The sequence below is a fragment of the Meleagris gallopavo genome, chromosome 8, assembly GCF_905368555.1.
Source record: "Meleagris gallopavo chromosome 8, MGAL_WU_HG_1.1, whole genome shotgun sequence".
Classification (NCBI taxonomy): domain Eukaryota; kingdom Metazoa; phylum Chordata; class Aves; order Galliformes; family Phasianidae; genus Meleagris; species Meleagris gallopavo.
The window spans coordinates 718,514-739,597 of record NC_139411.1 but is presented as its reverse complement, the minus strand read 5'-3'; the positions used below and the strand labels follow the sequence as shown (position 1 = coordinate 739,597).

At 38.7% G+C, this 21,084-nt stretch overlaps 2 protein-coding genes across 4 annotated transcripts in view; one reads left to right on the top strand and one right to left on the bottom strand.

Moving 5' to 3' along the window:
• The window catches only part of LOC146543825 (uncharacterized), a 44,147-nt gene extending 39,877 nt beyond the window's left edge, over window positions 1-4,270 (bottom strand). Inside the window, exon 1 of the mRNA XM_085229089.1 lies at window positions 4,066-4,270. Within this exon, the coding sequence (XP_085085215.1) occupies window positions 4,066-4,270 (205 nt within the window). The remainder of the gene's footprint in view (window positions 1-4,065) is intronic.
• NRG3 (neuregulin 3) overlaps window positions 1-21,084 on the top strand; it is a 357,744-nt gene that overhangs the window by 112,314 nt on the left and 224,346 nt on the right. The gene's annotated exons all lie outside the window — the stretch shown is intronic.

The window sequence follows — 21,084 nt, the reverse complement described above, 5'->3', positions numbered from 1 at the left end:
TGAACAAAACCTCAGATGTAGATGTGGATATGCTGTCCTCTCCATATTGATTTGTGCTGTGTCTTCACTGATGTATTATTTGTTCCCAAACTGGAGGTGTTTGAAGCCAGATTGGATGATGGGGCCCTGGGCAGCAGTACTTGGCAAGTCCCCAGAGCAGGAGAGCAGGAGCTGTATAATGTTTAAGGTTCTTTCCAACCTGTGTCCAGACTCGGAAGAGATACACATCCCTACATGACTGTAGGTCCCAAGAACTGGAACGCATTTATGAATGCCACTTTTTGCCAATTCTCTGTGAACTTTTTTTATGATTATTCAGGAGCGTTGATCACCATGCCTCTGGACTTCCACACTTTTTGTTTTTAATGTTTTTATACGTTATATAATGAATTTGACGAAACAAACAAACAAAAAACAAAAAACAAAACAAAAAAACCTGAGATGAAACAGCTCTGCTCATATGGATTGATGTGAGTTTTTCTGTCTTGATATCTCAGCAGTAAATGGGCCATACCCAGTATCGATAGCTGGATGCTTGGCTTTATGTGACATCTAAGAAAAATGCTAAGTGAAGTGTTGGCATTTTACCTTTCTTTTATTTGCACAAGCAGTGTATACAGCTTGCTGCTAAATACTGTTCAGGGAGGTACTGTCAAGCTGATATCTGCCTGTCATGGCAGAAAAAGGCCTGTCATATTCACACAGTGAATTAGTTACTGATCCTGCAACGTATTTGTGAATTTTTGGTTGTTTTACCACCACAACTGGGCATGCGATACTGAACAAATGCTTTCATATTATGCAGAACCTGAAACTACTGTTTTTGTTTCAGTGTGTTTTCGCTTTGAGTTAGTTTCTTTCAGTAGTATTTGACTCACAATAGGCTAATACTGTTGCCAAAAAATTCTGGCACAGAATGGAGGCAAAGCGGTAACTAGGTCTTCAAATGCAACTGTCAAAATAGTGCATTCCTAAAAACTGATTCCAAATACCTTGTTGGTATTCATCTCCTTTACTTAATAATGTGTAGTGGCTCTATCAACAGTTCCGTTTGCGTCTTCAAAGTAAGCAAAATGCAGTTGTCTCACTTTGCTTAATGTATCCTTTGAATTTGAATATTGTCTAATGATGTGTTCTTACTCTTACAAGATCCAGGCAAGTTAATTTGAAAAAATTCTCAAGCAGAGCAGTGAGTACTTGTAATTGCCCACCTGGTGTGCAAGATATGCTTTTATTTAATAGAAAACTTCAGAAGCTCAGTAAGTTTAATTAAAGTACGCAGAAGAATAAAAGTAACATTAAAAAGGCAGCAAAAGTGTGTGTGGGAGGCTGGAAGGGGGGTAGAAGAAAGAGAAGAAAAATAGGGAAAAGCTGAGAGTATCATGAACTTCCAGGAAAGCATTTCTCAGGTAAACTCTCAATAAACTCTCATAGATCAGGTGCAGGACTTGCTTTAGCTGTGGAGGAGTCCAAGGACATCATTCCTAAGTTTCCGGCCTCTCAGAATTAGCATGTGTGTACTCAAGCTTTTTGTTTGATATTGTGTAAAACATCTCCTTTGGCGTAAATGTTTCAAGGCAACGTGTCTAAATGATCCCATGGTGGGTCACTTAAAAAAACACAAAAAAGAGAAGTGAGGTTTTGTTTCATCTTCCTGAGTTCAGACAATGCTATGTCTTCAAGTCAGTGAGAGCTTCAGGTGTTAAGCATTTCTGAAGATGAATGACTAGGTTGGTGTTCATCTGCAAGATCTTGGTTTCGTTGGTGTTTAATGTTACGGCCTTTGTAAGGAAATGTAAAGGAATCAAGTCCACTTGGAAGACCTGTTGCAACAGGCATAATGATGGTAGCTGTTCGGATTAATGGTCGTTTTCAAATCTTATTTTCTTCACTTGTGAGCACAAGTTGCTCTTCAAATTGTGGTTATGTATGAAAACTGGGATTATGAATTATTTTACACGCACTGTTTCAAATCTTTTTATACGATGTTATACTTTTAAATCATAAGTAACACCTTTCATACTTCAGATTGCTATTGTCAAGAGTAAAAACTGTAAGAACGACCAGTAGTTTTTGTAGGGGTTGCTTTGACTTCTGAGTCAAACGTAGGAAAGGAAACATAAGATCAAGTGAGCTGGTGAGGTTAGCAAGCTGGGGGTGCTTGGGACTGAAGAGTGAGATGTTGAAGAATCTTAAAAATAATATTTTAAAAATCAATATTTTTTATCTATTTCTTGTAATCTATAGTGTTTTTATACAGTTCATCTATATGTAGCTATTACTTAATGCATGTATAAAATTACTGTAATTTTTGCTCTTATTTGCAGTGCAAATTAGTGGTCTTTGGTCTTTTTATTTCCACTTGGACTCCATTTTAATTAGCAGAGAAATGAAATTATGGAGAAATCCACGCTCAAAGTGAGAAAGGTCATTGTTTAATGTTAATTCGCAGAGCTCTAGTTTCAATCCCAGCTTGACTGGAAAATAGCTTTTCTGATTTCATCCCCCCACACGCAGCTATCACATAACTCTTAACTCATACAGGAGCAGCAGTGCTATAAAATAGCTGGAACAGTTTGGGTACAATTGTCAGCAAGGTGTAGCGTGTGCTAGAGATAGCAACTGCACTGCAGGTGTGGCTTTTACATCTCCTGTAATGTTACCCAGTGCTGTATTCTGTGAAGTTTCAAGTCTAACTATTTCTCTAAACGTTTGTCAAGTGGAATCATGCTTCTATTGTTTGGACAGTGCATATTGGTTTTATTTTTTAACACCCTGCTCCCCCAGATACAATTTGTTTCAGTGCTTTTTTTTTTTTTTTAATTTTGGTTGGTTGACTTTTTAAAATATTACTGTAATTTTCAAACTGCAGTAGCTGGCCAAATCTGGCCGCGAATATTCTCTGATAGATGTAATATCATGGGAATATAACATGGTATCTTAGATTTTCTGGTCTTTAGTTTTTTTTTTTTGCCAGTGAGTGACTTACAGTTGATTGTTACCATGACGGTGATGTTTTATGATGCTCTTTCAATCTTAGTGCATTGCTGTCTAGATGTATGAATGTCTGTCAACTAACTACTTAATAGTGAATTTTCTCAATAAATGTAAGACATTGAGTTGTATAGTAGGGGCTAAATTGGCTTGGTTTACTTTTAAGTTATAGCTGTCACTTGTTGGAAAAATAAATCATGTCCTTTTGGCAAAAGTGGTGTGTTTAAAAAGGAGAGGGTAGATCAGGTTTTTTTGCGTGCTTTTCTTTTTCATAAATCATAGAATGGCTTAGGTTGGAGGGTACCTTAAAAATCATCAAGTTCCAACCTCCTTCCATGGCCATAGTTGCCACATAATTGCTCAGGCTGCCTAGGATCCCATCCAACCTGCCCTTGAACACCTGTACGGATGGAGCTTCTCCAGGCAGCCTGTGCCAGGGCCTCACTGCCCTCTGAGTAAAGACTTTCTTCCTAATGTCTTGTGTAAATCTCCCCTTTTTTTTCTTTTTCTTTTTCTTTTTCTTTTTTTTAGTTTAAATCTTGTCCTCCTTGTCTTATCTTTAAAGATAAATAAATAATGTCAAGTATTTCTCTTGAGATTGTGTCAATTGCTGGACCACTCGCTCAGAGCAGTGGAAAAGGTGGATGTTAGTATTTGTTTGGGCTTAGGTTACTGCTCTGAATATTTACATAAGGATATTGTGTGTGTAAGCTGTTGGCAAATGCATTGACAATGTCTTCCAGACAAGGATATTTAAAAAATAAATAGTATTTAAATGTGTGTTATTGCTTGCTGTTGCAGAATGTTACACTAACAGCACTTTGAACTGCAGTGATTCAGCAAAGCAGTAAAAGCAACAGTGGCTACTTAGTAGAACATCCCTTGCTTTAAAAAAAAAAAAAAAAAATTTCCAGTGCTGCTTTTGAATCAGTCTCCCTGCTGTCTATAACCCACCCCCCCCACCTCCCTTTGCAGACCTCTGCCAGGTTGCTCCGTACTGTGTGACAAGCTAAGTGCAAATCTGTCATTGTGTTGTGTTGCCTGTGTATCTCGGTCCTCATCAGCACTGACCTTTGGAAGAGGCATATCTCCCAGACAGCACCATTTCTGCTGTGCTCGTGGGCTTCAGAGATGTGCAGTGGATAGCTTTGACAGCTCCAAGCTCCCATCGTTCATCACCTGCAGCCTGCTGTGTTTTGTGCCAGCTCGCCAGCAGTGACTTAAATGGCAGTGCTACTTTGGCATAGGTTTGCCTTTTGTGTTTCTTCAACGTCATTTTATGAATAGAATAAGGAATGTAACATTTACATAGATTAATCAGTAACCTACATAGGTTTTTTTTAAAATAGAAAAAATTGCCCAAAGAGGTTGTGGATGCCTCATCCCTTGAGGCATTCAAGGCCAGGCTGGATGTGGCTCTGGGCAGCCTCTGGTCTGCTGGTTGGTGACCTGCACATAGCAGGGGGTTGGAACTGGATGAGCATTGTGACCCAGGCCATCCTAGGATTCTGTGAAAAATAAACATAGAATTAAGAGAAAAATGCTTTGAGATCTTGGACAGTAGTGGACCATGACTATGTTTACTGTAGTTCAAGTTACGTAAGCTGTGTTTATAAATATTAAATCTCACTTTGTTTAAATTTATTTGGAAAAATAATGTAAATTTGGAATTTCTTTAATACTGGGGTAAGAGATAGTATCATAGCAGTGCTCAGTGCAGTAATGCTAGTGCCATTATGATGGGAAGATGGAACTGGGTTGTTTGAGCAGATACGTTTGTACTCGTGTAGGGGTCAGGGAACATCTGTTTTCTTGTTGTTTTTTTTCAATTGCAAAGTCATAAGGATGACTAGTTGCCCTTCAAGTGAAGAGAATACTTCTGTATTTTTCTGAGATTTTTCTTGTCTGTGCTATAGCTTTTACAGGAAGAAGCATTATGCTATTTATCCGAAGTATATTGGAATTAATAGTACTTCATGTATTGTGTCAGTGCATGTGATGTAGGATCCTGAACCTTCTGTAGATTTCCAGATCAAAAGCTATACTTACAGTAGTTTTTAGTTATGGTGAATAAATTCCAGCACACCGACACCTCAATTAGCAAAAGGAACCCACTACTATCAATTTTGAGCCACTATCCCAGTTTGACGCTGGTATTGGTAACAAAAAGATATTTATTTTGCAGGAAGCAATTGTAACCTTCAGCTTCTCAAGTTGTTGTTCCACTTACACATCTGTGCTCCTGAAGTACAGTTCAAAGTACAGTGTGCCTGTAGATTAGAGTGCACGTGTTACCTGCCTGTTTTCACTGCGCTGCTATTTAAAGCAAACCTTCTGTCCTGCTTAATTGCATCTTGTAGTGGAGTCCATGCTGAGAACTTTGTTTTACTATTGACATCTCTTGAATTTGCTCCTTGGCAAATCGTTCCATTGCTATTTGCACTATGATAATATTAAGTCTCCTTAAAGCTGTGTGATGGCAAATACAGATTAGTCTATAGTGTTGGATTTTATACATACATGTAGTATTGCCTCTTGAGGTTGATCTGTGGCTGCTGGACAGAGAGCAGAGACTTAGAATGGCTGCAAACAGAGCTGCATCCGAAAGCACCAGCCCTTGGATCTGCCCCTAGTCCTGCGGATGCTGCAGCAGCAAGCTGAAGTGAGCTGTCAGCTTGAAGCCCCTGGTGTAGATGCCCATTTTCTTTGAGGGTCATAAACTATCTCAAGGGTTTTCGGTAACTTCTTTTTTTTTTTTTCTACCAGCTCACATTATATCTCATGTCAGGAGAAATTACGCGTTGTTGCCTTACTGTGTCACTGAAAAAGGAATTGGACAAAACCCTAGCATTCGTGGTCTGGGATATTAATCAGAATGTAAAATCTTGTAGCTCAGATTGTTCAGTCATACAATCTACAGTTTTAGAGTTGGCTCTGAAAAACTCTTTATGCTAAGAACAGTTGCACTGAGAAGCTGTAATTCCTATAGGTGTAAGATTACTGTGTGCACACCAAAGCTTCACTTATATCCTACAAGTATTTACCAACTAGTTATAATTGCTATTTGCTTTTAGTATTACTCTAATCAGGATATTACTTAGTTGTTTCTTAAGAGAGGATTTGATTTCTCAGGTGGACAGCATATTCTAGAACAGGAGCCAGTACTAAAGTAATGGATTACAACAGGTATTATAGAAGTGCATTAGTGGATTATCTTGCTGACATGAAGTTGGGAAAGAGGCTACAGAAGGCAAGATCTGTCTTCTAGTTGTCTTTTTTACTGCTGTTTATGTAAAATCTGCAGAGATGCTCAGATGACTTGGAAATATGTACACTTCAAGTATAACAGAAGTACATTAAACCCAAGCCGGTCTTAAGGAATGAGGGAAATTGTAAGCCTTGAAGGTATAATTGTATAGATGATGAAACATAAGTGTGAAATACCAAGCTCTGCAAAGATATTTAAGGAAGCTATCTAAGTGCAGACTGGAAAAGAAATAAATGAACAAAGCATTGAACTTCTTCAATCAGGAAGAGATTTACTAGGAAGTGAGGAACCGGTGTGCTACAAAAAATCCTTCCTGGAAGCGGAGTGGCAAAAAGCAAGGAAACAAAAACAGCTCTGCAGGCCAAATGCAGCTCTGTGCTGTATGGGAATCCTTGGATTTCTCATTTCTTAGAAGAAAAAGGGTAATACTGATTTTTGAAAAGCCCAGCTGTGAATCTTGTCTTCATATATTTCAGAAAGGTTGTCAATGTTTTAACTTGACTTTGCATCTCTGTGGAATTACACGTGACTCTTGCCTGCCAAGACAGCACCACACGCTCTGTTTTAGATGTACCAGTTGCTCCTAGCAGTACAAAATAACCTGTATCATTTGTTCATCCACACGGAGCTTGTAATATAATTTCAATTTATATTCAGTATACCAGCAAGGTTATGTATGTGTTAAGAGAAATTATTTCATTTAATTGGTCGCTTTGTTGCTGCATAGTTTCATCAGTAAATATAGTGTTTTCTGAAAAAAATGGAGAGTGGAGGGAACCAAAAGGCTTCTATGCTTGCATAAGTGTGAGCATCTGAAGTACTCTTGGCTGGACCAAAAATATGTCGCATCAGTCTTTAACAGTTTCTCAATTCTGTTTTAATGGCAACATTTTTGCTTTCCTTTTCATTAAGACTGAAAGAGATTTGCTATGTGCATCGTGCTTATTTCAAGGATAAAATGTCTCTAAGACCCCAGCTGAATATGCTGTGCAGTACATAACTAAGGAATAAGAAGAAAAATGCATTTTTTGTAGTATATTAGCAAAAACGGTCAAGTTTTCTTTCTTATCTTTGTGGAGATAGCAATAGCAATAAAGAGGATCATGTCAAGGACTGCAGAAGTGGTGGGATGTTTACTCAGAGATGTTTGAGCGAAGTCACAGAAGATGAATACTGAGTTGTTCGATCACTGCGAAAGCTGTAGCTGTTGGAATAACTGCGGAACTGTAATTTCTAAGCAATTCCAAGAGGGCTGCTCTAAAAGTAATGCCTCCGATGTTATTATGTTGGCCCTCAACATCAGAGGCAGATGGTGGTATGGCAGTAGAGGCTGAGCCTTCCCACCCATATTCTCTTATATTTAGTTGTCGTGTGACAGATACCAGCAGAGGGGCAGCCTGATAGAATGACACCTGACATGCAAGTGCTCAAGAAGCAAAGGTGTGTCGTTGAATTCCTCCCTGTGGGGAAAAAGAAATGATACCATTGACCTTCGTTGACGTTTGCTGAATGTTTGAGGAGACCAAAGAGTGAGCGCTATGAGTGGTGGGTGGTGCTCTTCAGCAGTTGATGACAGCAATATTAAAGACAAGCCATGTTCCCAATGACTATGCAGATGAGGGAATCGATATGCATTCCCTTTCAAGATATTTTATGAAAGAAATATGCAGTCAAATCTTCTAAAACTTCCATCAAATAACACTAAAGTCTCCTTCCTCGGAAGCCTTATAATCAAATACTTAAGATCAACTTTTGCACGTTTAGCGCAGTATTTGCTGAGAATTCTTATTCAACTACTTCTGTAAACATAGTCATAAGCTTGAATTTGTGTCACTCTAACGCCTTTACAAACAATTAGACTAACTTTAACACTTTAGAAAGTTAAAATTAATAACTTTTTTTATAGTGCAAAGAATTGGTGAGTTTTTACCGTAGGGCCTGATGATCTGAATGAAGACCAGTAGAAGTAATTACTTAAATTTTCTAGCCATCAATTCTTTCAATACATTTCAAGTGTGTATAATTTCCTTGAATTATACACGAGAGGAAGGAAAATGGAAATTTGCTTTTTTTTTTTTTTTACCCTCAAAGGGATTAAATATCTGTACTCTGTAAGACCAGAAAAAAATTGAAGGATATTTTGAAATACGGAGGGCACTTGAATCTGAATAAACGTATGTAGGTTAGAAGGAGTAGTTTTCTGATGGATTTTTCTAATAGATGGAAATTACAAAGACCTCATTTAAAAGAAAAGGATAGGAAAACGAAGAAAGCAAGGTATCCTAATCAAATTGATAGAACAGATGTATTGAAGTGTTTCCAGATTATCATTGCTCAAGTTTGCTCCAGAAAGCAAAGCAAATAGATGTAAATCTTGGAAGTAATATTTCATTATTCATGAAGCTAGCAATGTTATTACTGTAAGGCATCCCTGCCACTTACACGTGCATTTCATCTGCTCTGCCCTGGGATTTTTGTTCTGACAAGGTAAGGGGATGAACTCATTGCAAACCATTGCTGAAAACGCTTAAATCTATGCTCTACGTCAAACTTACAAAAAAGGTTTTGATTATATAAATTTATTTTCAACTAAAATCACCATATTTTCCTATTCCTATGGTTATTTTATGTGCATTTAAATGAATAATGAACTAGAAACTGAGATCAGCTAGTCTGATCTAAGTGTCATTGCCTCACTAAGTAATCTGTTCCGTAAGTCTCCTTGCCATTATAAAGCTTTTTTCACCTGATGTCTACTACGGTATACCTGTTAATTCTTGAAAATCCTTTCATATTTATGAAAAAAATGTACATCTTAGTGATTAAATTGGCCTTTCAAGGATTTCATTCCAAAGTTGACTAAGTATTTCAATAGCAAAGTCTAAAACAAGCTTTCATTTTCCCTTCAGAGCTCTGGGGAATAGAAAGAGACAAACCAAGTGTGTGGGGAGGATATTTTGTTCTAAACTCATAACGCATTACTCACATGGAGGAAAGCAAGTGTAAGAGAGGAGCCCAAACTTTGACAGTTGTTTTTCACACTTAATTTAAATGATTATTTTAAATCATTGTCCAACCATTTGAAGTACTTCTTTAAACTTCAGGGTTTAACATCAATTTGTATTTCTAGCTTGAAAGAATAAATTTTATATCTAAAATGTTAGGATACTGTTGCGTGGCTGAATATCTGAAAGTATCTAGTGCTGTGCTTGATACTGCAGATTTGTGCTTCGGACTACTGAAGGACTGTTAATCTAAGCAGAATACTCTCCAGCTGTTTAGACTTCATTTTGAAGAAATAAGAATATAATACGTTAAATGGTGGAAGAAAATGCATTCAGTGCTTAGCAGAGAGCAGTGATGTTACTTGTAATCTTTCATACAGAAATCAGCGTTCATCAGTGAAACATGCGCTGATAAAGCAATAGGATGGAAAAATAGTACCAATGAAGGTTGAATGTTTTCAGGATAGGCTGATAGCTCACACACAGCTGTGGGTTACTGCTCTCAGAAAGGTTGGTCATTGCACAACATGCAGAGGATAGGAGCCAATAGAATGTAAAACTGCACTTTTAATGTTTAACGTAAGAATGTTTCTTAAGAGTTTGTCAGTTGGATCTGATTTAAGAGGACAATTATGCAGCTGTTCCCTACAGAAGAATATAGTTGATCTAAAAAGAACATATTAAGTAGAACGTTCAAATTAATAGAAGTATGCACCATTTCGTTCTGGCACGCTGAATTTTGATGTGTACTTCTTTGACCTCCACGCCATCAGTATGCATTGCTTTGTCCACAGTAAGCTTGTTTACCAACCCTGTGCAGCCAACATCCTGCATGTCTGTTTTGAATATTTGGTTTCCTTCTATGAGGAATGAATTCCTTGGTGTACTTAGAGTTATATAATGGTTCCGAAAGGCAGAGCTATGTTCAGACATATGCAGATTTAGTTGAAAGAGATAAGTGTATCATCGATGTGGATGCGCATCGTGTTTCTTGCTTCTCTATGGGTGAGGAAGGTGTGATGGTTCCTCCTCCCTGTAAGCATCAAAATGATGCTTGAATAGCTAGTGGAGCTACATGGATGCAGTGGACTTGAGGCTCTCTCGTAACTCCTGTCACAGCTCTTGTGTTTCAGCCTGTTTATCTGTCCTTGGTCTCGGTACAAAGGCTTTTATAAAGAACTGTGTGCTGCATTCTTTCATTAATATCTGAAGTGAAAACACCCATTCACTGAACCAGAAAGAATGGCTTAGTCAGAAGTGAATTAGAGACCAAGAGATGAAGGGCTGTTGTGAGAAGTTAATAGTTTGATTAAATAATAAAACCCGAGTCAGTTATCTGACATAATTGTCTCAGCCAGAGAGATTTTATCCTTTAGAAGAGATCTGCACGTAACTTCTTATTTTGCTCATTCAGAAAAGGACCTTGTCATAAGTGGCTGTGAAGTAAGAACTGCCAATAGCAGTTGGATGGATTCCTCAAAGTGTTTTCGCATTTTCACTGTGAAACAAACCATTTAAATCTTATTTAATAAGGAGGCTCTCTTTTCTGTGACTGTTTATTTCCCAAGTGTATTCTTTTCTTTAGTTTATTTGTTCGAGGTTTTGGACTATTCTTGTTTTTAATAGCTACCATGGTGACTTCATCTTGTATGGTCTTGCTCTGTCACATCTTGTAGTTAGAAATGAAAGAATTCTTCTAACTACAGCTGTGTTTTAGTGCTCCATGAAGAAATTGATTGCTTGGATTTGCTGTACGAAAAGACTGTTTGTCGTGTGATCACTACACCCCAGAGCAGCTGGTGGGCCCCAGCCATGGCTATTGCTGGAAACCCAGGGCTCTGGTGGGACACGTGCAGAGATTCAGGGAATACTTGCTGCCTTGGGCTGGGTCTAACCCTAACCCACTGCTGGGGCTGCAGTGCCCAGTGCCCCTCTCAAATTAGACTGGCTGATTAGTTTCCATAATGGCTTTTTTTGCTTAACTGCCATACACTAAGAGTTGCCTGTACAGACAAGCCATTGTGGCATTTTCACTTGTAGATCAATAGGCTGTGCAGACGAAGGCGGTCATTGCGTCCAGACATGTATTTAAGCAAGTTGTCTGTCTAGCATGGGTTATTTGCGTGTCAAAAAGAAGTTTTTCTGTTTATCAATTCTGTAATGAGGTAATGTGACTTAGCCAGCGTACTCATTTCTTGTTTATTTCCTTTGGTGTGCTGCATGTTGTTCAGTGAACTATTCTTGTTTTTATTTACCTGTATTTTCCTCTAAGTACAGTATGAGTCCTATTCTTGGTGTATCATTTTGTAAAATGTAATGGAACAGCCTCTCTTACATCATGGGATTTATTTATTTTGTTATACTTGGTGAAATGTCACACTATTTTGTTCTAGAATAATGATTTCTTCCTCTATGGATGCCAACTATTAGTCTGCTATTTTCAGTTACTGTTGTTTTCCCCAGGTTTTCGCAGAGGTTTGTAGAAAACATGAAATCCAAATTTCAAAATACGACTTTAAATGATGCTGCTGAATTGTTCCAAGTTTATTAACTCGACTGAACTACTTAATTCAACAGTAATTGGCCTTAAGAAATGTAAGTTGACACCATCATAAGATGACAATGATATAATTTGAAAGGTATCAGACTTTCTGACAAATGTTCCTTTCTTCTGATGTGTCAGGCTGTGCCACTACAATATAATTGAGTGATTGTCTTTTTTTTGGGGGGGAGGGGGGGAGAGGAGGAAGCAGAGATCTCTGCTCATAGCAGTGAGAGCTTGTAAGAAGAGATTTTGCATGTAACTTCCATTACACTACAGTAAGGTCAAGGCAGGCCGCGTCACCGGAGACCTTTGTGCACCAGAAGTGTTGCCTTGGTTTCAGAATGACCTGTGTTACTGAGCAAATAGCTGCTAGGTCTTACACCAGCTGCTGATTGTAGGTTTTCCTTTCTGCCTCATCAGCTGTTTGGCCATGTTCCCGAACAAACGGGGGTTGAATCGCAGTATCCATGTGCATGGATCACTGAGGATAGGCATTTGTAAAGGAAGATAAGAAGTAGTCTACTAGCTAGCCCTCAGCAGGAAAGCGTATTGCCTACAGGCTTATCTCTGTGAACATTTCAAAGCATGGAGGGAGAGCGAAGGGCCCAAATGCACAGTGGTGAATGATGGCAGAGTGGAGGCCTTTAATCACAGGAGATGTTTGGCGGAGGGGCGAGGGGCCTGTGAGGAAGGGGGCTGAAAAACACCTGGGCTAATATTTTGTAAAGAGGCTGGTATGTGCAGTGATGTGAGGGATTTGGACTGACCTAAAAATGAAGATGCTACTTGGATTTTGCAGGTGTGGAAGACAAATTGTTCTGTTCTTTTTAAATAGGTGTCTGATCTTCTGTCATTCTACTGTCTCTTCTCCGCAGGCAGCCAGTTCAGTATTGCCAAAAAGATGTCCAGTCACCAACAATATTTTTTGTGAATAGTATATTATCCTACCCTTGTATAATACATATACTATATGTATTACTACATGTGTATTAACAAGATTTCTAGGAAGCTTGTAACTCTTAGACTATCTATCTGTTTATTAAAGATTCTTTGGCTGTTTTTTAATACAAGTTTACAGGCAGATCAGCTTTTACTTTGTGATTGTGGCTGCGTTTTCAGGTACTTGTATGTGATTTCAGTTGAATTTCAGCTGGAGTTGTGAATCTTAGAACTCATTGAAGCGATGTGACTAATGCAATACGTTACAGTTTCACTTGGCACTCAACTGCAGAAAACAACAAGGATGCTTATTTATGGGCTTATTTAGTTTCACTGAGAAGAGGTCAGATAAGTGTCAAGAATTAAGTCAAAGGGAGTACGTGCGTGCATATGTATCTTGTTAAGAGTTACGGAGCTATTGCATCATCTGCTCTGTGCCATCAGTTGGGCTTTGAAGGCTATGCATCATGTCCTGGACTCTTCACTTGTCCAACACTTGTTCATGAGAGCTCTTGCTTCACGGCTCACAAGCCTCTAATTTATTTGGGAAAGAACAAATAATTTTTTACAGACCTGTGATATGTCTATTAGCTGCTAGTAATCCACATATTTCAGAGAATGTGTACTTAACACATCATGGTACCTCATCGTTATTGAAAGTAATTGTATATTTTCAATGAAATCATTCTTTAAAAGGTTAAGGATATAGATGTGTGGGTTTTCTATTTGAAAAGCATAAGTCTAGTTCCTTCTCTGTATTATTTTTGCAGTATAATGATGACAATCCTGTGGCGTGTAGAAAGGAAAAACTCTTAACAGATTTTGCAAATCTTTTCCTCCTAAAAGATGTCTCAGTGCTAAGAAGCTGGGTCCTTAAAATGAAGAAGCCAAAAAGGATAAAGCAAATATAATTGGGAATGAGACTAACGATTTAGCTTTTGTTTTCTGAATGTTAACGTAATTTTTCTTAATTTTAAGACAGTTATTCTTCTTCCAGTAGGTTAGTACATTACATTGAATGTAATGTGATCCAGTGGTTTTCCTTTGTCATTATAAATAAACGACTTCTTTTCAATAGTAATTTGGCATGTAAATAGTTTCAGAACTACAGTTAAAGCAAAATTATTTTGATTTTACTGTAGACTAAGGAGGGCAGGGTAGCCTAAAAAGTGAATGTTTGCAGCTGCTTGAGAAGAGGGTAGGGATTTTAATGACAAATTTGAGACATTTTGACTTTGTTCCTTATTTTAATCCATCCTGTTATGCTCTGTTTAACAGAGGGCACTGAGGTGCTGCATGATCAGAACCTTTATGTATATTATAAGCACCTGTGGACATGTAGAGGGTTGGCAGAGCACTGGTTACAGAGCAACAGATGCTGCTTTGCAGAATGGTCTTTGGCCACACGTGTGCAAGATTCAACGCAGCTCCAGTCGGTCATGCCCTGTCTTACTGACAGCCTCCAGGTCACTACTGCTGAAGGAAAAGCTGCCTTATGCTGCTGGCCAGCTAAACTTCTGACAAGAGTTATGGATTCCTGTAATGAATTTTTGGATTGCAGATATGATCTGCAAGTCTGGGTGGCTGAATCTTAATCTCTGATCTTGTCTGCAGACTAAATAGTAAGTGCAAAAGAGGCTTGGGGGGTTTCAGATCAATGTACTTGCTATTTAAGGAAAGCTGTCTTCATAATGCATGTCTAATATTGAGGAGCTACTCTGATTTTTACTGAGTAAATAGTATAGAATTATGTTTTAACCATGTATGCAACCTTGGAGCTGCAGCATTATTAAGTTCTTGCAATTAAACATGCAGCTGCAAGAGCTTTTGATCCTAAAAACCCTATTTTCATACTCAGTCAGTTGTAGTGATAGAGATTAACACCTAAATCCGCCCACCTAGTATCACAGACTGATACCAGAGTTTTCAGGACAAATATTATTCATTTCTTTCTGACAAAATATGTCTATTTTGAATTCAGTGGAAATGAACTTCAGCCAACAGAGCACTTTGTGAGAGCTGCCGTTGAGATACTGACTGACATGGAAATGTTCACATGATATGAACTGGCATTGTCTATTGTAAAGAATGTTATCTCAGTTGGCATCTAGCATGCATAGAATATGCTGTTTTTCTATTATATTTTCATGTGCTCCTTTTGTGGAAGAATGACAACATATCTGAATTACCCAAATACGATATCAAGATCCAAAAAACTTATTCTAAAATCTGACTCCAAAAGTAAAACTGGTCGGATGGAACTAAAAAAAAAAAAAAAAAAAAAAAAAACAGTTTTTTAAAAAGGATTGAGAAATTTTTGAGAATGCTTTCAGTTATTTATTTCTGCATCATAATTAGTTAGGATGTTATGTTAAACCAAGTACAAACAGGATACCTCTTGCCTGCAGACATGTAGTTCTGTTGCTGACAAATGCGACTGCCTCACATTTCATTACGTCTTGGGTGATATCAGTTTAATGTTCCCATGTCTTCAAAAATGATTTAACTTCTGGAACAGTGAGTTCTTAAAATACTACGCGTAACTTTTGTTTCTGAATATAAGAAGTTACAGTTGTTTTCTTGAAGAACGTGAAGCTGAAATATCTCTATTATATAATTGTTCCATAACAGTAAGAGCAAGCCTTACCAATTACTTGCCATTCAATCCCTAGTTACAGTGTAATTTATTAAGTGCAAGTCATACAAATGGCTTTGGCTCTCAAAAATGATGTTGACTTGGACAGCTAGAGCAACAGAGTATATAATACGCCACATATATTTCTGTACTCCAAACACTTCTACTTCAGGAAGACTATCAGAACTATAAATATCATTTACAGTATTGGTATGCCAGCTTACTAAGTAGTGAAGGAGCAGAGAACAGTGTAGCAGTTAAATTCCATATCATTCAAAATAAGTAACAATTATAAAACTAATAGATGATCTCATCAAATTATGAACATAATACTAGACAAATACCAGACTAAAGTTCTGGTTACAGTGGGGAGGATAAGCCATACTGTGGTTTAGATGCATTCTAAATGCCCTGATGCTTACAGTCTCAGAAAGGCAACTTCAGTATGTGACAGTTAAATGAAAAGCTATCCTAAGCTTTTATGTTATTGGTGATGTTTTCCCTCATTTCCAACCAAATGTATGAAGCAAACAAACAAATAAACAACAAAAAAAAAAAACATCACCAAAGAATGGAGTATCACACTGCAGCCTGGGATCCTATGTCTGATAATTGAAAACTAAGAGTCAGTTCTTGACAGCTATGTTCTGGGCATCACCCCACTGAGCTGCAGTTCTCCGTTTGCTCTGCAGCCTTGAATAAGCCACAAACCTTGCGTAGCTCCTCTTTCTAATATCCTTCAGATAAAAACTTTTAAAGAGGAGGGAAAGGTGGTTGTATGCTAAAATGGTTCTTGATTGTCATTGGAACTTGTAAATATGGAGTGTAAACAACTGGCATCTGAGAAATGCTGATTGAAATCAGCCTCGCTATCTTCTTACTGCAGATGAGAGCAGTAGTGAATGCAGCTAGTTTGCATATATAGCTTGCTTTCACAGCAGCTCATCACATGCTGCAGTAACCTGAGAACATTTTTGCACTTAGTTGTCCAGAGCTTCATGCTTCTGAGATTCTGTGCTGCCAGCAGGAGATGTAATTAGTGTAGGGCTCATTACAGTCACTGCAGTGTACACATGCAGAGCCAGAGGCATCATCTGTAGGTTGGATTCAGCTCCTGGAACCCTTTAATCTGTCCCACAGTCACACCGTGAGTCTTCAAACCAGTGAACAAAAAATGCTGTAGATCCCTCAGTATAATTTGAATAGCTAAATCTGCTGGCTGCAAATTGATGAAGAGATGCCAATGCCAAGGAGATGGAATGGTAGTTAAGAACAATCTAAATGTGAATACCAATGTGATGTTGAAATAATCTGTCTTTCAAAAACTTCTCTAAATATTGATTGCTCTGAGGCCAGAACATCATGACTAGCTGATTTTATGAATATTGACATGGAGTTTTCATCACCCTCGCTGCGCAACCACTGGTAACACACTGGAAAGACAATCTTGTTCCCCAGTTGCAGAGACCTCTTAGGGCTGACGTATCTGTGCTGAAGATAGACCAAGGAAAGTAAGGATGTGGCCCAATATCTCTAACAATTTCAGGAGTTCTGCCTTTCAGAGGGGACAAATTGCAGCTCATATTCATGTAACTGCCATAGAGTAATTCTGTAAACCAATTTAAGGGGTACTTCTATTTGCAACTACTTAACAAATCAAACTGCACAAGAGCAAACTGATTAGATGAATCACCCGCTGTACAGATGCACTGGAATAGACTGCCATGTGATTTTATTTTTAAAATAAGAGGGTATAAATGCGCAAACCAAAGTCATAACCTCAGTGTCAGATGTGCAAGGCATCTGCTTGCATGCAGACATTTTTTTCAGGCGGTGGATAGCTTTCAAAACACGTTTCTCAGCTTGAGTGGATGCTTGGGGTGCTTGTGGTGTGGGTTTCTGAGAACTGCATGCCCTGCAGTTTGGGCTAACAGAGGACAGAGTGCACATCTGCCTGCTGGTATCCAAGCGCTGAGTAGCGTTCTGTAGCTGGGAATACTGCAAGAGCCTGCCCTAAGGTGATGCATGCCTACATCCTGGTTTCCAGGCCATTCGTCTGAAACTTCATCTTAAGCATATGCAGTGAATGGTGCTATTTGTGCAGGTAGCCTAATTTTGTGCATGGTACTTTACTGATAGGACTGTAAGGGTTCCAAGACTAGGTAGAGTTAGTTGCTTTTTGTAGCTCACTGACATCTCTACACATCTTGAATTAGGTATGTTGTAATTAATCAGAAACTTAAATCAAGACCAGACTGATGAACAGAAATGTCTGAATGCTCAACAGTGGGGACATTACTTGGTGTATATATAGCAGAAGAAAATCTCAACTAAGTAATGTCTATAGTATACACGTTTATACACCTGTGTGTATGTATATATATACACACATGTGCATTTAAATCTATGTTTATAGTAAGTAAGTATGTATGTATAGTATGTTTATATAATGTAAGAACAGATGACCTGAAGATGCTAAGGAGTTAAACAGGGGTTCTACTTTGTCTGGAGGAGGTAGCATGCCAGATGGCATAGAAGAAGAGCAAGAAAACATTCCTTTTCTGTTTAGTATGAAGGAATTAGGTGTTTGAGGTTTTCTTATTTTGTTTCACCCCAGTCTTCTATTAACGTAAACTGTTGCCTGTGTTCTGGTTAAGTTCTTTATTTTTGCCTTGAGCTAGGTGGTAGGTTTTGTGGGTATGCGGGGTGATTTGTTGGGCTTTTGCATTTGCTTGATCTGAATTGCAAAGCACTTGTTAGTCAGGTGGTTGGCAGAGTTGCTTTGCAGTGTTATAAAACTTGGACCTCAGTGCACTGCATTTCCAGAATGAAGACAGATCTCCTCATCTCAGGTGCATTACAGGCAGCATAAATAGAGGTCAGAAAAAGCAGAACATCTCAGTTTTCAGTTGGGCATCAAAAAGGCATTCTGATGTGAAGCAATTTTCTGGACTGTGTGCTGAAACCCCACTGGTCACTGTGCAAGTGTCCCTGGTGGGTTTGTTCTTGTGTTTGTTGATGGCTGCTTTTAAATTACAAATATTTGTATACAAATATTTGGCAGAGTACCTATATTAATTAACATTGACCTGTACTTGGAATTCATTTTTTATTGTATCCAATATGCAAATATTTACAGCTTGTGTTCCACACAGGTGAAAATGTCTGACCAGCCATCCACAAATGCAAACCAGGTGGGTGTGGGATGTCATGCTTTTCAATAAGGGATAATTCACATGTTCTGCCTGAACTTTACTGAAAGCAATAAAAGGAAAAAAATAATGTTTATGCTGAGAACGTATTCTGCTCTTTAAGAGAAATAAGTGATAATTATTGCTATAAAGTATTCTGCAGAATAAATGCTTGATTTGTTCTAAGATATGCACATCACCACCATTGCAGAGTTGTTTCAGGAAGCATTTTTTTTTTTCAAAATATTGATTTATGTTATTTTATAAAATATATATTTTTGAAAAGAGGGACAAAAAATAAGTAGAAATATCTCTCACAATATTGCAAAATCTGTTTTCTTGAATATATTGCATTAAGGACATGAGTTCCCATTAAAATAAAACAGAATTTCAAAGCAATTTCCTAACAGAACTCTGTTCCTCAGTTATTATTTCAGCTAGTTGCTTTTCCAGATGCTTCTAAGTGGGTGGCTGGGAGCCTTATTAAGTGATCTAAATATGCTGGCATGGCTTTTGCAATCATGAAGGATGCACGTGCAGACTGTCTCTTGAAACAGCTGATATTTAGTAGGTGTCTTCTGGTTTTTGTTACTGATGTTGGCTAGTTATTATTTTAAATGCCATTTTTTCACTAGGCTACATTAAAAGAAGAATGGTATCTGAAGGCAGGCAGGTCAGTGATGTGATGTTCTTTGTTGGCTTTCTTTGCTCCTGTTGCACCGCAATGCTGCACAGCCTGCTCTTTATTCGGTTTGGGTGGGATGATGGCTAGTTTATCTCTAAGATCCTTTATAATTTTAATGTTTGTGAATATGTTCTCAGGTTTGGGATGAGAATGTAGTTATTTATCAGGATGTTTCAGAGATCTCTCACAGTTACTTCTGCTTCTGACTCCACCTAAGTCTCATGAAGGACTGGTGCCTGGGAGCCCATTCTCATTTACTAATATTTTAATCAAAATTGAATTTGTGAGGCAGGGGATAGTGAATGGTTCAGCTATTCCTGGTTTTCTTCCAGCTCTGCTGTAAACTCTGTGTCATATCCAGTGAATCACTTTGTTTTGCTGCGGCTCACTCACTCATGTTTCCGTTCAAGGTTAATAATGATGCTTCTCTTCTCTTGATTTTGATTCGTATTACCATTATTTCAGGACGAGGTCTGTCTCCATGCTTTTTCGTGAGGTGAAAAGTTCTTTTTTTTTTTTGTGATTTCCTGCTTATAGTGCCAGGCTCGGAGTGCTCTAGGCAGGTGTTTGGCTGCAGCCTCCAGTTCACAAGTGATGCAGTTTGATGAAAAGGGCCACTTGTCAAACACTGTCCTTCCAAAGCAGGCTTTTTTTTTTTCCTATCCTCACTTATTGTGGGATTTGTTATCACGTGCTTTTTTTTTTTTTTTTTTAAGGCTTTAATTCTGTTTTTTTCATTTGTTTTCTTCCTCTGTTGTGCATGAAAAATGACTTGCGCCAAGATGAGTTTTGAGTTTGTAGAGACAAAAGACTCTATAAAGGAAAAACTTAGAGAATAAATCCTACTTTTGCCATTTTGAAGGCTTTTCATAAAACAAAAGGTAAAAAGAGAATCACAGAATCACAGAATCTCAGAATTGTAGGGGTTGGAAGGGACCTCTAGAGATCATCGAGACCAACCCCCCTGCCAAAGCAGGTTCCCTACACCAGGTCGCACAGGTAGGCGTCCAGGAGAGACCTGAATATCTCCAGAGAAGGAGACTCCACAACCTCCCTGGGCAGCCTGTTCCAGTGCTCCGTCATCTCACCGTGAAGAAGTTCTTACGCACATTCGTGCGAAACTTCCTGTGCTGCAGCTGATGTCCGTTTCCCCTCGTCCTGTCTCCACGTACCACTGAAAAGAGACTGGCCTCACCGCTATGGCCGCCACACCTCAGGTATTTATAAACCTGGATCAGGTCCCCTCTCAGTCTTCTTTTCTCAAGGCTGAATAGACCCAGTTCACTTAGCCTTTCTTCATAGGGGAGATGCTCCAGGCCCTTCACCATCTTTGTGGCCCTCCGCTGGACTCTTTCCAAGAGATCCCTGTCTTTTTTGTACTGGGGAGCCCAGAACTGGACACAGTACTCCAGATGAGGCCTTACCAGGGCAGAGTAGAGGGGGAGGATCACCTCCCTCGACCTGCTGGACACGCTCTTCTTAATGCACCCCAGAATGCCATTGGCCTTTTTGGCCACGAGGGCACACTGCTGGCTCATGGCCAACCTGTCGTCCACCAGGACGCCCAGGTCCCTCTCCGCAGAGCTCCTCTCCAGCAGCTCATCCCCCAGCCTGTATTGGTGCATGCAATTATTCCTCCCTAGGTGTAAGACCCTACACTTGCTTTTGTTGAACCTCATCCGGTTTCTTACTGCCCAAAGAGGATGGAGATGGAAGAAAAAAAAAAAAAGAAAAAAAAAAAAGCCAAAAAGTGATTTTCATTTTATGTTCACTCCACTCCCTTGATGGGGCTGTGATATATCAGTCCATGAGTTCAGAGAGC